Below are 17,787 nucleotides of genomic sequence, written 5' to 3' on the forward strand. Positions count from 1 at the left end.
GGAATGAAAAATTAAAGGTATAACAGGTACCAACTTCATGTAAAATGCACACACGCAGAGGATATATAAATGTGTGTACACATACACATGTGTTCCTTGGCCCCTGCCTGCTGTTGGCAAATCAAAATATAGATTATAGTGCGGTTTTATCTTGAACATTTCTATCTGAATGAAAACAACACACTGTAGGGGTTCCTTGCCCTCATTCTGAATGCTTAGGACAATGCAAATTGGGGTTTCCCAGCATATTGCAACCGAATCCTCTTCAGGCCCCGTCAGCTCTGCTCCAGACAATGCCATCCCCTAACACAGAACTGTTATGGTTCATAACAGTGAAACCCACAGGACAAGTGCCCAAGAGTTCACTCCTTTCTTTTGTGGAAACAGCCTCCGGCAAAGAGGAACCCCAGGGTTGGCCTTGACTAACAGCTTGCACAGGTATGGTGGAGCCAGGGTGTTTCACTCAGGGTGGTGTGGTCATTTGCCTCTGCATATACAGTAAAAGGAAACTGGTATTGGAGTTCCAAGAGACAGCAGTCAGGAAAAATATGAAACCTCAAGTCTAAGAGAGTGAGCAAAAAGCAAAGCCAAACTTTCTGGCGGAGGAAGCAGTAGGGTGTGGGGTCAAGATTTTTTTTGTAAGTGCACGCCCCTGCAGCAGAGTAACCAGTCAGGGCTGGGGGAAAATTAGGATAGTTAACTGTTAGGCATGTAGCGCTGTGTTTGCATGTTCAGTATGGCATAAATTCTTCAAAGAACTGACTGTCTTTAGTATTTCAACCAACTCTCGTTTCCCCATTTTGTAAGAAATTAACTTAAAGAGGAACTGGTAGCTTTTAGAGAACTGATGCGTTTTCTGCTTCATCATCTACTTTTGTTTTCTCCATTTTAGGTTGCCCAAAGCTTGCTGGCCGCTGTGTAGGGCTGGCGAGTGGCCGGGGCTGTCTGAGCCATGAACAGCTTCAGGGCCACCATCCTCTTCTGGGCAGTGGCAGCATGGGCTACATCAGGCAAGCCTTTGGGACAGACAGATGAAGCTGGAGTTCAAAAATGCAAAAATGCCTTGAAACTGCCTGTCCTGGAAGTCCTACCTGGAGGGGGCTGGGACAATCTGCGTAATGTGGACATGGGACGGGTTATGGACTTGACTTACACCAACTGCAGGACAACTGAGGATGGACAGTATATCACCCCTGATGAAATCTTCACCATTCCCCAGAAACAGAGCAACCTGGAGATGAACTCAGAAATCCTGGAATCTTGGGCGAATTACCAGAGCAGCACCTCCTACTCCATCAACACAGATCTCTCTCTTTTTTCCAAAGTCAATGGCAAGTTTTCCACTGAGTTCCAGAGGATGAAAACCCTCCAAGTGAAGGACCAAGCTATAACTACCCGAGTTCAGGTAAGAAACCTCGTCTACACAGTCAAAATCAACCCAACTGTAGCACTAAGCTCAGGTTTCAGGAAGGAGCTCCTTGACATCTCTGACCGTCTAGAGAACAACCAGACGAGGATGGCCACCTACCTGGCAGAACTCCTGGTCCTCAACTATGGCACCCATGTCATCACCAGTGTGGACGCTGGGGCTGCTCTTATTCAGGAGGACCACATCAAGACCTCCTTTCTCCAAGACAGCCAGAGCAGTCGTAGTGCCGTGACCGCCTCTGCTGGACTTGCTTTCCAAAACACCGTGAACTTCAAACTTGAGGAAAACTATACGTTGCAGAATGTCCTCACCAAGAGCTACCTCTCAAACCGAACCAACTCCAGGGTGCAGAGCATCGGAGGGATTCCTTTTTACCCAGGCATCACCCTCCAGGTCTGGCAGCAGGGTATCACCAACCACCTGGTGGCCATCGACCGCTCTGGCCTGCCACTGCATTTCTTCGTCAACCCCAACATGCTGCCTGACTTGCCAGGCCCCCTGGTGAGGAAGGTGTCAAAGACGGTGGAAACTGCTGTGAAGCGCTATTACACATTCAACACCTACCCTGGCTGCACCAATCTCAATTCTCCCAACTTCAATTTTCAGGCCAACACGGATGATGGCTCCTGCGAGGGGAAAATGACCAACTTCTCTCTGGGTGGGGTTTATCAGGAATGCACTCAGCTCTCAGGCAGTAGGGATGTCCTCCTCTGCCAAAAGTTGGAGCAGAAGAATCCACTCACTGGTGATTTTTCTTGCCCCTCTGGCTACTCCCCGGTGCACTTGCTATCCCAGATCCACGAGGAGGGTTACAACCACCTGGAGTGTCATCGGAAGTGCACTCTCCTCGTTTTCTGCAAGACCGTGTGTGAAGATGTGTTCCAGGTGGCAAAGGCTGAATTTAGGGCTTTTTGGTGTGTGGCCAGTAGCCAAGTACCTGAGAACTCAGGACTGCTTTTCGGAGGCCTCTTCAGCAGCAAGAGCATAAACCCCATGACAAATGCGCAGTCATGCCCAGCCGGCTACTTTCCCCTGAGACTCTTTGAAAACCTCAAGGTATGTGTTTCTCAGGACTATGAGTTGGGAAGCAGGTTTGCGGTCCCCTTTGGTGGGTTCTTTAGCTGCGCAGTTGGGAACCCCCTGGTAGATCCTGCTATATCCAGAGATTTAGAGGCACCTTCCCTGAAAAAGTGCCCTGGGGGCTTCAGCCAGCACCTAGCCCTCATTAGCGACGGATGCCAAGTGTCCTACTGTGTCAAATCCGGGCTTTTTACAGGAGGGTCCCTGCCCCCTGCCAGGCTCCCACCTTTCACCCGGCCACCCCTCATGAGTCAGGCTGCCACCAATACTGTCATAGTGACCAATTCTGAGAATGCGAGATCCTGGATTAAAGACTCCCAGACCCACCAGTGGAGGCTGGGAGAGCCGGTAGAGCTGCGGAGGGCCATGAATGTCATCCATGGGGATGGTGGTGGTCTGTCAGGAGGGGCTGCAGCTGGGGTCACAGTGGGGGTCACCACCATTCTGGCTCTTGCTATCACCCTGGCCATCTACGGCACCCGGAAGTTCAAGAAGAAAGCATATCAGGAAATTGGGGAAAGGCAGAGTTTGGTTCCAGGCACTGCAGCAACTGGAGACATACTTCACGAAGAGCAGGGGCAGAGTCCAGCTTAAATCTCTCCCCGAAAATGGTTTCTCTCATCTCCAGTGTGGTCACTGCTGACCACTCTGTTTTCCTAAACATTGAAATGGCATGTGCAACCAAAAGTAGGTATATTTGTGACTTCTTGTTTAAGTCTCTGGGACAGAAAATTCACACTGTTACATGGATAAGGGTGGGATTGGGGAGAGGGAACAGTTGGGAGTAGAAGCAAAAGCCATTCTGGGACTAAAATAGGAAGCAGATGCCCTTTCCCAGTGTGTGTCGCTGTCTTCACCTGAATGCATTTGTGTAAAAATAGAGGAGGGAGAATGCTAACATTTGGATTTGGAAGCCATGAATTTACTCTGAAGTTTGCAGTTGTTTCCAATTTGTGAGCTCTAAGAGTTTCTGCCTGTAACAACTACCCTCCCTTTATTTTGATTTTTTAAAAGCTGTCTGAATTTCACACTCTCAGAGCCCAGAAGAGTCCCGAAAAGACACAAGTCTTGCTTGGTTACTGCTTTTTAACTGTGAGGGCTCTATGTTGACAGACTGTTATCTACTCGGAGCCACCTCAAACATCTGAAAAGAAAGATGTTGCCTGTGCCGATTCCACTTTTTCCAGCTGCCCCTTGATGAACACTCCTTTACACCAGACCACTCTTGGACTTCTGACTTGTGTCATCAAGTCCTCAGAAAATATTTTAACTTGTAAACTATTAGTGGGTCAAAGAGGAAGGGATGATTTGGAGACAAGGAGTAATGAAAGATGGGTAAAAACTGAAAAAATTCCGGTGCTGAGTACTACCGCTTCATCTTCCATGGATGGTCATGACCTTTCCTGTCCTCCTGTTACATGAACACACACACACATACACACACATGAACGCACACACACATACACACACACATGCACCCCACATTTCAGTAATTCTGCATTGTTCTAGGTCCTTACCTTTCTTGTCCATTATATGAACACACACACACGCACACACACACACACACACAAACACCCCACATTTCAATAAGTCTGCATTGTTCCAGGTCCTTACTATTCCTGTCCTCCTGTTATATGAACACACACACACACACACACACACACACACACACACACTCCACATTTCAGTAAGTCTGCATTGTTCTGGGGGTAAAACAGGCAAGAAATTAAAGTAAGACCACATTTAAGTATTACTCTGTAGAATCAAAACAGAGTAGTTAACACCAATTATGCAAGCTACTTTTTTTTCCAGCAGAAAGGGAGCTGACATGATCAAATCCATGTTTTCAAATGAACTGAAAAAGTCATCCAGCACCACTTGTAACCCATTTATTTCAGTTCCAGGCTGAGAGCCCTGGGGCATCTAGCAGAATGCATAATTGTCATCTGGCAATAGTTGGGACTTTGCTCAATTTTAATACCAATCTCTCCTGATTGCAATTACCTCCACTACTTTCATGATCCCCTACAATATTTTTTAAAATAATACATTTATTCACTGAATCAAATGTCATTAATGAGTTATCTTCTGTGGAGGATGACTGTTCTCTTTGTTAATGTTCACAATCAAAATCTTGGGCTGAGAAGAGGCCCTTCACCAACGAGTTTGAAGCATCACAGTGTGTGGGAAGGTGGGAACCAGGATCCCCATTCATTTCCAACTGAGACACAGAGAAGTGAGTCACAGAATTTGAGCCCTGCTCTCTTGACTGCCCAGCCAGGGACACTGATTTCTTTAATGTCTTCACTTAATCCTGCCTCTTAAGCATTAAAACATTCTCCTAAACCTCTGAGTGTTTTGTGGGTTCTGGGTGTTTTGTACATTTTAGCCAAGTTAACCACTTGTCTGCAAATACTGACTGTCCTATGAATTCTTTGAAGATTATTGAGTCAGAAAGGAAAAATATAGCCCCAAATTCCCAGGCTTTTAATGCGCTAACCGTGTATTGAAATGAAAAGTTCCTTACAAACCTATATTCCTACCAACAAGATTGCACATAAATATACATTAAAATATGTGCTAAGGAACTCTCTGTCCAACAGCTCATGCATGTGAAGTTAGAACATGGGAGTCTGCTGGTTGCATTCATCAAATCATTTTGCAGAGTCAGATCCCAAATGCAAGAGCTCGCAGGCTCTGCCTTCCAAGTCCTGGGTTCCTAACTGGTGGTCTTAGGTTGGGGTCTGTGGAGAGACCAACCCTGGCTTTCAAGAAAACCTCATCCCATGGACTATCAGAAATAGACACAGATTTGGGTGACAAAGGTGGCTCTGCATTTGCATTTTATTTTTGTGTTCTTGTCAGTTTGGGGATGATTAATATCAAACATTTATTTGAGAAACAACAGCCTGTAAACCATTTAAACACATACTATATTGTAGTCAGGCAAAGGGACCTTTAAAAGTGAATATTCGTGATTTCAAAAGTGTTTTTTTCTCCCACACGTTCACTTACTCATTTTCCCGGCCGTGTGATCTGTTCCTTTAGTCTCACGAAGAGTCTAGCCAGGTCAAATGTGTGGGTGGGTAATATGTGGAAAATTTGTTTTTAAGTGGTGGGGGAGGGGCTTCCCCCATCAAGTGGAAGGGCTTGTGGTTGCTTACAGACTCAGGGAGGTAACCCAAATCCCTCACAGATAGGTGCACTAATCTACAAAAAGCGCAAGGTCAACAACAGCAACAATTTTGTGGTTGTTCATTTGCCATTTATTGTTCTGCACAGACACCTCATGAGCACCAGGTGGCGATGTCCTCTCACAGAGCAACACCAAAGACTTCAAAAACACTCCAGTTACAAACGGAACAATTCACTTAGGACATTCACCTGCCTCTCCCAGAACCCCCAATCTAATGCCGGGGACCACAGAGAAGGAAATGGGTCAGGCGTCCTTTCTTGTACCACATGAGCCTTCCCCCAGTTTTCTCATGCATACAACAGTGCAATACCAAGATGAGTACTTTTGACCAAGTATAAAACCACAGAGACGACCCAATTTTACAAAAATGGAAAGAGAATGAAAACACAAAGGCACACGCAGCCACAGATACACACTTAACCTTTTAGGGGATGAGCATCCGATGAGGTTTGTCTCCAATCCAATTTGTCATCCCAGGAGACTCTGGAAGGGAGAAACTTGGCTGCTGGCGCTAAGAGCATGAAAGGGAAGGCATGGAATCCCCTACTTGGGCCAGGAGAGCACAGCAGGGCTTCTGGTGGGAAAACACTTTGTGTTAAGGTAGTGGATGCACAGGGCTCGGCTGGCAGGGTTCTCGCTGAAATCTAGACTGCACCTTACCAGGTTGGCACAAGAGAAAGGGCAGAGGAATGCTCCCTGCCTTGCCTGGCACAGTGTTAGAAAGGAAATTCAAGATCCCTACTGCCCAGAAAGCCACACAAGAACAGCACGAGAATGAGGTAGCCCCTACTGGGCATCTGCAGAGAGGACAAGAAATTGGGCACAGACATAATCAAAAGCCCAGGGGGAAAAGGCTTGAAGGTGTGAAGACGACCTCTCCAAGTGGTATTGCCACATGCACAGCGGCTCCCTTTCCATCCTGAGTCCTCTTCCTTCTCCTCCTGGCCACCCCTTCCCCACCTATACCTTGTTCTCCCTGACGTGGGGAAACGGATCTCTCCCCACTGCCTAATTCCATTGTGAAAGTCTGTCTTCTTTTCTTCCCCACCTCCGACTGCCTCATCGTGTCTTTCTTCCCAAGAGCCCTCAGCCTATTTCTGCACCCTTGCAGCCAAGAAGCTCAGCAGATACTTGACCAGTGTGCTGAAGGCAGAGACGGCATGAGGCTCTCCAAGTAATCTCTGGCACATGGTAACTCGACAAAGGGCATGGGTGTGACATTAAACACCTCAGGGATGTCTCTTCCATTTAGTTCAAGGGTTTCCTTCCTGACTCTGGCAGGAAATTGCCCTGTGGTGCAGTAAGCTCGGGACCAGTCTCCTGGTCTGCTGGTGAGATATAATGGCTGCCTGCTGACAGGAGACACGGGGACACGGATGGCAGAACAATTCCTCCCATCAGAGCTCCCTCTGGTGGAGCTGATCAACATCCCTTGTAGCCATTTGGAAAGAGAGCAAAGGCTCAGCACCAGCACATCCACAGAACTGGGTGACAGGCAAGTGAATCGACTATCCACACCCACGTCAAAATGGCTGGAGGCCTAACAGCAAGCAGCTATGGGGCTGGCTTTTATGAAAGCCTGGCCTCCGGTTCCCATCGAAGTACCATTTTTGAAGGTTTTCTTGTTTCCATTTTTCTAGCATCAAAAACCTTCCAAATATTATGAAATATATATGCATATATATATACGTCAAACCCCCAAAACATGAGGTATATAAATACAAATTAGTATCCAGAGGAACTTCCCCCAAACACATAGTTCAAAGAACCCACTTTCAAAGGGGGAATTCGGTTTCCCTTCTTGATCCCCCCTTTTCTCCTCCCTGGCCCCCAATTCATTCCTTACTGGGAGCCAAAGGCAATAAGAATGTTGGGGAGGAGACAGGGTCTTGGGACACAACCAAGATGCAGATTGGACCAGACCATACCGTGGTCCCAACCCCATTAGGAATGAGCTAAAGAGGTTCTCTCCCTGCTCTAAGTCAATCTATAATAGATGAAGGAGATGAGGGACCCAGCAGCTCTGGGCTCTGATGAGCAAATTTGCATGGAAACAGATTGAAGCCTTTATAGAAACAAGACTGGATGGAGATGAGCTCTGCTCCAATCTCGAAAAGAAATATAAAAGGATGAGTCCAACCCTCACCTCATTGCATCTCCCCAGGCACAGTTCTGTCTCCATTGGGGTTTCAGTTCTCTGTGGGATAGGTTGGCAACAGGTGAGGAACATCAAAGGACCACAGCCTGGCTGTTGGAGCCCCATCAGAACTGGGGTTTGGCATCTTGCAAAACAGAGTGCAGGGACATGACGGGCCTTCCCATCAAGCTGGCCCAGCGATGCACACACGCCCCCCCCCCCCACCCCACACACACACGCATGCACAGACACAGAGGGCACAGAGCCCAGCATGGGCTCCACTCACAGTGACTTGATGAAACTCATGGAATCTTTGAGCTGGTCTAGAATGAGTTGGGAAGAAGGCTGTGGGCTCCTCTCCCTGAGGACAGTTCAGATGCTCAATGGGATGCAGGCTCTGGTTTGATCAGACAGGGGCTAGAAACAGCATCATGGGATGCCACCCCGAAGAGGAACCCCAGAGTCCATCCATCCACATGAGAGAACCAGATGCCTCTTTGGACAGGTCAGAGCTGTGAGGAGGAGAGGAGGGCCCAGAGAAGCCAAGGACTGTGATGAGAGCGGAATGTGCTCCCAGAGGCTTTTCCTTCTCTGACCCTCTTGGGAAGGAGTGCTTCCTTGCTCTACACCAAGGCATCCGTTTCTGATGTCACAGCAGTTTAGTGTTTCACCCCTTTGCCCCCCTAACCTTGCACAGTGAGAGCTCCCTTGCTCCAGCAGAGGGATAATAGCAGAAACTCCACTCTCAAAGCAGAGTGGAAGTAGCAAGAAGCCGGCTGAGGCAAGAAACCCCGGCTTCCCAAAGCCAGGGTATGGAGTGCCCAGGCACTGCCCATACCCCAGGTGTGTTGACCATGCCCCTACTTGGGAGGTGGGGTAGGGAGGGGATTCTTGACTACCCAGCACCAAAAACTCCATGGGAACAGACCCAGGGTGGCCCTCATCCCCTCTCCCTTTGTGTTGGATAAGGTTTATGAATGATGTCGCTATATTCAGTCTGGCTCCCGCTGTGGTTGGGAGGGATGAGGGGTGGACACAGGGCAGGAGGGGAGGATAGAAAGTTGGGAGGGCAGGACACCAACTTCTTCTACATTGACTCACTCTCCTCACTTCCTGTCCTGCAGTCCCCATGGCCCCTCCCACCTCAAAGCTTTTCTGGCCTCAGTCCTTCTCCTGGGCAGTGCTGTCCTCAGAGATGCCCTGGGCAGCCAGTTCAGCCAGCACATTATCCAGGTAATTGGCATCTGGGTAGCCATGGCCAGTGAGATTAGAGCCAAACTCTGTCTTGTGGTGGACCTCATTCCAGATGACAGTATCTGACTCCCCCGTGGTGCTGGAGGTGCCAATGGCAAAAATGAGGCGGCGATCCCAGGCCACGAGCAGCAGCTTCAGAACCTAGAGGGACAAAAGTGGGTTATGAAAAGCAGACATTAATTGGCAGTCAAAGACTATCCCTTGGATGGTAGAGAATCTTCCCAAGGGCCCCATCCCTTACTGCATCATGATACCCTAAGCGCCCAGGGGAAAGAAAGAGATTTGGACTTGGAGTTTGGAAGCTACAGGCTGAGTCCCGGCTCTGTCACTGAATAACTGTGTGACCTTGGAGAAGTTATAGCACCTCTTTGAACATTAATTTTCTTATTTATGAAATGGCAATGGTACAATCTGCCTCTAAATATTGTGAACATCTTACTGGACACTACATGAAAAGTATTTTCACACCAGTGCCTACAACGCGCTAATTGATAAATGTTATCTGCCAACGTAACAGCTGCATTTTCAAAGATAGGATCTAGGAGTTGAAGGCACTTATGATCTGAGAACTTCTGAAGCTCTGCCCTTCATTACCACCACCACTACCTCAATGTAGTATTAATTTACCCAAAGCTGAAGTTGTATGATATTTCTCTAGTGACATCTTGGAGCACTTTGACTTTCTTGAGGTGAGAAAACTGAGGCTCAAAGAAAGTTTTGGGGCTTGCAGAATGTTCTAAATCAGTTAAATTTAAAAAATGTTTGTTGAGCAAGACCAATGCCTAATGCCCTGTTCCAGGCCTTCGTCAGAGTAGTGTCCAGCATGAAGGAAAAGCATCCAATGAAAATGTCTTGGGTTCAAAACTGAACTACTGTAAACATGGTATGGGCTGGAGGAGAGGAAACCATAATAGTATTAGTAATAAAAGCAGACATTAGAAATATGAGCTGCTATTTCCTGAGTGTTTACTTTCTAAGTGCTGGACATTGGGACATGTAATTGTTACATATAATCAGATGATATAGGTATGGCCATGTGCCACACATATGACATTTTGGTCAATGACTGAACACATATGCAATGGTGATCTCACAAGATTACAATAGAGCTGAGGAATTCCTACTGCCCTAGTACTTACTATACTGTACTTTTAATCATTATTGTAGAGTGCACTCCTACTTATTTACAAAAAGAAAAGCTAACTGTAAAACAGCCTCAGGCAGTTTCTTCAGGAGGTATTCCAGAAGAAGGCATTGTTATCATAAGAGATGACAGTTCCATTCCTGTTACCGTCCCCAAGGCCTTCCAGCAGGCTAAGATATGGAGGTGGAAGACAGTGATGCTGCTGATTCTGCCCTGAGTAGCTCAAGGCTAATGCTTATGATCATGTGTTCATTTTAAACAAAAAGTTTCAAAAGTAAAAAAAAATTAAAGTTTTAAAAATAAAAAAGCTTATAGAATAAGGATGAAATATTTTTCTACAGCTGTACAACGTGTTTGTGTTTTAAGCTGTGTTGTTACAAACAAGTCAAAAGTTAAAAAAAGTAAAAGGTTTTTAAATGGAGAAGTCACAGTAAGCTAAGGTTAGTTTATTATTGAAGAAAGTAGTTGTATATAAATTTAGTGTCATTTAAGTGTACAGTGTTTATAAAGTCTTTAGTAGTGAACGGCAATGTCCTAGGTCTTTATATTCACTCACGGATTCAGCCAAAACTACTTCCAGTCCTGCAAGTCCCATTCATGGTAAGTGCCCTATACAGATATAGCACTTTTATCTTTTATACTGTATTTTTACTATAAGTCTTCAATGTTCAGATTCACAAATACTTACCATTATACAACTACCTATGGTATTCAATAAAATAACATGGTGTACAGGTCTGTAGCCTAGGAGCAATAGGCTATACCATATTGCCTAGCTGTGTAATAGGCTATTCCATCTAGTTTTGTGTGAGTACACTCTATGATGTTTGTATGATGATGAAGCTGTCTAATAATAATGATATCCATGCCATTAAATGACAGAAAACTGGACTCTCATTATCCCTCTCAAGGAAACAGAGGCTCAAAAGGTAAAAGACTTGCCTTGGTCTTATAGCTAGTAAGTGGTTGGGGGCAGTGGTTAAGGGATTGATTTCAGGACTGCCTGACTCCATAGCCCATGGACTGAATCACCACTCTGTTGACTCTCAGATGGGAATCAGTCTAGAATTCATGGAGGAGGTTGCTTCTGAGCTGAGTAGTAAAGGAAGGGAAGGATTTGGGGTATATTAATAGAGAAGGATGTGCAGACCTAGTAAACAAATATAAACCTAAGGCATGGATAAATTACAATTGCTGTCACTGTGCTGTGCATTTTACAAATGATATTTTCATTTACTTTTTCCAACATCCTGTCCATACAGATGGAAATTATCACCACTGTTTTACAGATTAGGAAACTGAGACTTTAAGACATGAAGCCAACCAGTTCTCACAGCTAGTAAATGGCAGAAATGGGACTTGAACCCAGGCTGGTCTGGCTCCAAAGCCCATCCTCTAATTATACCTCAATCTACAATGAAGTCCAATGTTAGGTTCCTGGAACAGCAGATGTGAAGGATAAGGATGAGAAATTGGTGTGAGGAGAAGGTTTAACTCACACTGTAGTAGGTCTTATATGTCAAGCTGAGAAGACTGCACTTTGTTGTTTCTTTGTTTTATTTCTTTTACACACAAAAGCTTGATTCTAGAAACTGTTTGAGATAACTAACCTGGTAGCAGGTAAAAGATGAAGAAGTCTTATCTATGTTGGCAGTGGCAGGGTTAGAAGAGGAGTCTAGTGGTTTGGAAGGCAGTGAGTGCAGGGAGGAATGAGCTAAATGGATGCGGTGGATAAGAACAGGTGGATAAGAATAGGTTCATGTGCCCATCTGGGTACCAGGAACTCTGAGTATGTCATTAACATAAAGAGGGAGGCCTGGAAGAAAAGCAGCTCTTGGCAACAGGATTCTAGTTTTAACTGCAGGACTTTAGAGTAGAGACATTTCGCCAAGAGTTGGGATGTAGCTCCAGGGCTCAAGCACAGAAATCTGACTCTTCAAGGTAAACAGTATCAGGGATGGTCCTCACCCCTAATCTGGGGACACTGCACTCGCACATCTTCTCTGTGTGGTTGATTTTCTATTTCTTCCAAAATACCTGCTTCCCACCTGTAGGGGGAGACCATATCCATACCCTTTGACAGGAAACCCAAAGGGCCTCCCTGTAGAAAGGTCACCGTCCCACCCCTTATCTGGCTTGCCCAGGACTTGTTGGGGCCTGTGAAGGGTGAGTGGAAGTAACAAGCATCCAGGAGCTCTAAATGGGATTACACACTTCCACTTGGGTTCTCTGTCCTCTGTCCCCTCCACGGGAAGGGCATGGGCCACAGAAGGGCTGCTCCTTCCACCTGGGCTCCAGAACAGGAAGACACATGGAGCCGACTGAAGCTGCTGCTATGGTCTGAATATGTGTCCTCACCAAATTGCCATGTCGAAATCCTCACCCTCAAGGTGACAGTATTAGAAGGTGGGTCCTTGGAGAGGTGATTAGGTAATGACAGCAGAACCCTAAATGGATGACATTAGTGCCCTTATAAAAGAAGCCCCAGAGAAACCCCTTGCCCCCTTCTACCATGTGGGGACACAGTGAGAAGGCACCATTTACGAACCAGGATGGGTTCATATGAAGGAGTCCTAGCCAGACACTAAATCCACCAGCGCCTTGATCTTGGACTTCTCAGGCTCCAGAATTGTGAGACATAAGTGTCTATTGTTTATAAGCCACCCCGTGTACGGCACTATGTTACAGCAGCCAGAACAGACTAAGACACTGACCCATAGCAACAACATAGCCATAGCTGCTGACATGCAAAGTGCATGACAAATAAACACTTGTTGAAGTAAGCTGCGGAAATTTGGAGAGAAAGCTCACTAAAATACATCTTGTCCAATATTCCCCCCAGTACTCCCTGTAGATCAATGGTTCCTACTCCTTTTGAAATCAGGAAAGATTTTGAAAATCCAACGATTTTCTGGCCTCATCCATAGAAATACAAACATACATTTTTTTATTCGAATTTTAGAGTTCATAGAACCACTGACGCCTAATCATGAATCACTAGGAATCCAGAAATCCAATGATTGTTTTCTCTGCCCTTTTGGGAAAAATTCAAATGATATGAAAGTACATAAAAAGAAAATAATCTACATGTTAAGATCCCTATCCCAGACCAGTGTTTCTCAAGCTTCAAGGTGTTGTCAGATCAGCTACGCATCTCGTTAAGATGAAGTGGCTTCTGGTTCTGCATTTCTATCAAGCTCCTATGTGGTGCCACTGGTGCTGGTTCCAGGACCAGCTTTTAAGCAGCAGGACTCTCGACACAGGATCTTAAAATAGATAAATTATTGCCAGTAATACCCTAGAGAGGAAACAAACTGATACAGTCTGACTGTGACCCCACCCAAACCTCATCTTGAATTGTAGCTCCCATAATTCCCACACGCTGTGGGAGGGACTCAGTGAGAGATAATTGAATCATGGGGGCGGTTTCCGCCATACTGTTCTCGTGGTAGTGAGTAAGTGTCACAAGATCTGATGGTTTCATAAGGGGTTTCCCCTTTCACTTGGCCCTCATTCTCTCTTGACTGCCACCATGTAAGAGTTGCCTTTCATCTTCTGCCACAATTGTGAGGACTTCCCTGCCACGTGGAACTGTGAGTCAATTAAACCTCTTTCCTTCATAAATTACCCAGTTTCATTTATGTCTTTATTAGCAGCGTGAGAACAGGCTAATACACAAACGAAATGTCCCACTCCCACCCACCTGCAAAAAAAAACCAAAAAAATTCGAATCGTAGCCACCCCACCTATGGTTGACTCAAACTTGACCTTGCTACTGTGTGCATCTAGAGTTAAAAGAGACACAGTTCTCTTTGGTCTGTGCATTGTAAGAAGTAAAACTTTAGGCCTTGATATAGAAGTAAACTGCCCGATCTATTCTAAAACCTAGTTCTGTGTGGAAACCTCCGGTCTTACTTTTCTCCCTTTCTCGCTGTCCGGAAGGTAACAATGTCGTGGGAAGCCTCGGGCGCTGAAACTCTTCCCAGGATTCGGGTGTTCTGGTCCCTGAAAGCAGAAAGCAAGCAAGCAAATGGCATTTTTCAAAATATTTCTGATAAGAGGCGGGTTAGGCTGTGACTAATTTCAATAATAATGATAATAATAATTCCCACAGCGCCTCAAGAGAGAACAGACCCGGAAAGCACTGTGAATGGTCATTTAACACATGTTTCTGTGTCCTTAGACCTGGGTTTGGATGCAGAGCTGCTACCTCCCACTGTGTTAGCTGGAACCCTCCCTTGGGGCTTTTGTTCCCCATCTCTCTAACAGGAATGATGCAGAGTCCTTCCCTTATGGGGCTGTTATAAATGTTAAGTGAGCAGTGCCTGATGAGTAGTAAGAGCTCAGTAAATGTTTAACATCATTGTCCATCATCTTCATCATCTATTGTCTTACAAAAGAAGAAATCTGCAGTGCAGAGAAGATAAGTGGCTTCTGTAACATTAGCAGCTTTGCTAAAACTGAAGCCCAGATTTCCTGAGGCACACTCTGGATTTTTAACTACTCAGAATAAAGAAAGTGCCTCCAAGCTACGAGGCATGCCAAAAGAATTTTCTGAATGATTCTTGTGGATTTTCTCCTTTGTCCTTATGGGTTTTTGTTTGTTTTCTTCTTTAACAATAGGAATTGGGATAGTCAGGACTAAAAATCTTCTAACAGCATTTCAGCTATTGCCACCCAATACCCTATTAAGTAGGCAGTCTCAGGCCACTGAGTGAGAAAAAAACCTGAAGAACAATTGAGTGAGAACAGGTTTCCTAATCAGTGCCCAGAATGGGTCCACAGGCCCCCTTGAGAAGCTCATGAAAAGCGGCAAATTTTCTCCCGGTAACAATGACCAAATCTCTCCCTCCCCATACAAAGGTTTGTCTATGATTTCTGAGCATCCTTGACCCCCTCAGGGATGGAATCCTCTTTAAAAATCCCTTCTAGATTCAACCAGTATAAAACTGATACTTCCATGCTGTCATGTACATGATCAGCAAATATATCCTGTCTGAATAAATGAATGAGTGTGGAAGAACAAATGAATGAAAAAACGGAAGAAAAAACCCCAGATTTTTCTTTCTCTCTTATTATGGACCATGGTTCCAAAATGATAAGAAATTCTGTGGTTTTCCATTTTCTTAAATAGTTAACCTGATTCAAGATCACCTATGGTTTGATGCAGTAAATGCAATGGGGTCTCAGAGAAGGGAGAGGTCACCGTGAGCTGAAAGAAGCAACAACGCCTTCTTGGAGATGCAGAATGCAGCATTTATGAATTTTACATTCATAGGAAATCACTACAAATTTACAACCTTCCCATGGCCCCGGCTGTTTCTAAATCAAGTTGCCTGACTGAAAGGCCAATTCTAACCACAGCTCTGACTGCTCCTGATCTGCCTGGGACTGTTGCTTGTGTGGCCAACTCAGATGCCTGCCTGGCACTGACCCAACACGGCTGTGCCCTCCCAGCTCGTTGCTAAGTGGAGCAGTCACGACTCTGCCTCAGCCCAACCCAGAGTTTCTCCCCAAGGGAATGGTTCTCTGCAGTGAATGCAGAGCTTGAAGGTCTCGACTCCTCACAGAGGCGCATGCCTGTGTGGTGCCTGGAAACTTGAGTGACATGGCACTGAGTGTCCTGCTACTTACACGGAGGGATGAATGTAGATCCTAACAGTGGAGAGCTGCATTTCTCTTGATACGAGCTTGGGTTTTTCAGGAGGAACCACCACGGCACCCATCAAGGCAGCATGCGCCACCTCTATCCCCTAGTGTGGGTTCTCTGCTCTTTAATCCTGGAGGAAATGGTAGCCCCAGGTTTGTCTTTGCAAGCTTCGGTCTGTTCTACTGCTCACCAGATCATTGGCTGTTTCTCCCAAGTCCTGTTTTTTTCATTCATGTCTGTATCACCTTGACTCACTGCCTCTGAGACACTCGAGAAGTCTCACCTGACCCCATATCCAACCGTATCTCTTTCTTCCTTATCCTGGCCTTCCCTTGTTCGAGCCCCATTCCTAGGGCCTGGACTGTGGCAGTGGTCTTTTAATTGGTCTTCTTCCCTCTGGCCATCCCCGACTCTTGCCTGACTAGCCTTCCTAGAGCATAATTGCAATCACACAGTGGTCCATACTCCTAACTGCACACCCAAGAGCTGTTGAGTAAAATCCATGACCCCCGCCCTGGTATTCAACGCCTTCTATGATCTGGATGCAACCTCCCTCATGGCCTAGTCTTTTCCCTGCACCTCCTTCATGCTTCCTCCCTGTACTTCCTTGCAAGTCTTGAGCCCCAAATGAAACCCTTCCTTCTTGTCCTTTGATACTCAAATTTTTCCTCTACAACCCTCTTACCTCCTCCCACCAAAAACATTCTCCTCCATTTCTTCATGTCTTTCTAGACTCAACTAGAGAATTCCCTGCACTAGAAAGTCTCCTCTGACCCTCCCAGACAGAGAGACATAAGCCCTCCTCTTTACCATGACAAGGAGGACCTAAAATAATGTTGACAAGCAGGTGTGGAGCATCTTGGCACTGTGCTCATCCTTCAATACGCATAGACAAACGTTATCTCCCATTCTCACCAAACCTCTGCCAGTTGGGCTCCTGGCTGTGCAGGTGAAGAAATCAGGCTCCAAAAGGTCAAGAGCCTGTTGTCTAAAACAGCGGTCCCCAACCATTTTGGCACCAGGGACTGGTTTTGTGGAAGACAACCTTTCCATGGACCGGGGTGGTGGGGGATGGTTTTGGGATGATGTAAGAGCATTGCATTTATTGCGCACTTTCTTTCTATTGTTATTACATTGTAATATATAATAAAGTAATTATACAACTCACCATAATGAAGAATCAGTGAGAGCCCTGAACTTGTTTCCCTGCAACTAGGTGGTCCCATCTGGGGGTGATGGGAGACAGTGACAGATCATCAGGCATTAGATTCTCATAAGGAGTGAGCAACCTAGATCCCTCACATGCACAGTTCACAATAGAGTTTGTGCTCCTATGAGAATCTAAGGCTGCCGCTTATCTGGAGAAGGCAGAGCACATGTGGTATTACTGGCTCACCCACCACTCACCTCCTGCTGTGCAGCCTCTTCTGTGGCCTGAGGGTTGGGAACCCCTGGGCTAAAGGCACCAGCTAATAAAGACTCAGCCGGGAAGTAGAACCCAGTCCGTCGGACTTTGAAGGCCTGTGTTCTCACTTTGTCTACATTGCATCTCAGAGGTTTTGTTAGTGATGTACATTTATCTTCCCCTGACTGGCTGGTAAGCCCCTCCAGGAAGAACCATGATTTATTCACTTCTTCTGCAGGCTATCACAACTTCCTGTTTTATTTCCTCCACATCGATGATCGCTATCTGGAAGTACCTTGTTTATTCATTTGTTTCCTTTATGGCCTTCCTGGCCCCATTAGAATAGGGAATTCAAGGAGCAAGGATTACATCTACTTTGCTCATTGCTTCTCCAATGTCTAGAACATGTCTGGACCATAGTCCACACTCACATGTTTGTTAAATAAAAGACAAAATGGAAGAAGAAAACTAGGGGGAGGAAAAGAGGAATTA

General features: G+C 45.9%; 2 protein-coding genes across 2 annotated transcripts in view; one reads left to right on the plus strand and one right to left on the minus strand.

The window, feature by feature from the left end:
* Positions 1-825: 825 nt before the first annotated feature.
* LOC126936090 (macrophage-expressed gene 1 protein) lies at positions 826-4,855 on the plus strand. The gene has a single exon (XM_050758517.1). It carries the CDS (start codon positions 953-955, stop codon positions 3,101-3,103), a length of 2,151 nt encoding a protein of 716 aa, XP_050614474.1. The 5' UTR covers positions 826-952; the 3' UTR covers positions 3,104-4,855.
* Positions 4,856-5,757: 902 nt separating this feature from the next.
* Positions 5,758-17,787, minus strand: part of DTX4 (deltex E3 ubiquitin ligase 4) — a 35,841-nt gene continuing 23,811 nt past the window's right edge. The window contains exons 8-9 of the mRNA XM_050758525.1: positions 14,156-14,245; positions 5,758-9,237 (exon numbers count right to left, since the gene is read on the minus strand). Coding sequence (XP_050614482.1) covers positions 9,004-9,237; positions 14,156-14,245 — 324 coding nt within the window. The 3' untranslated portion in view covers positions 5,758-9,003. The remainder of the gene's footprint in view (positions 9,238-14,155; positions 14,246-17,787) is intronic.

This window comes from Macaca thibetana, chromosome 14 (assembly GCF_024542745.1).
Source record: "Macaca thibetana thibetana isolate TM-01 chromosome 14, ASM2454274v1, whole genome shotgun sequence".
In the NCBI taxonomy this organism is placed as follows: domain Eukaryota; kingdom Metazoa; phylum Chordata; class Mammalia; order Primates; family Cercopithecidae; genus Macaca; species Macaca thibetana.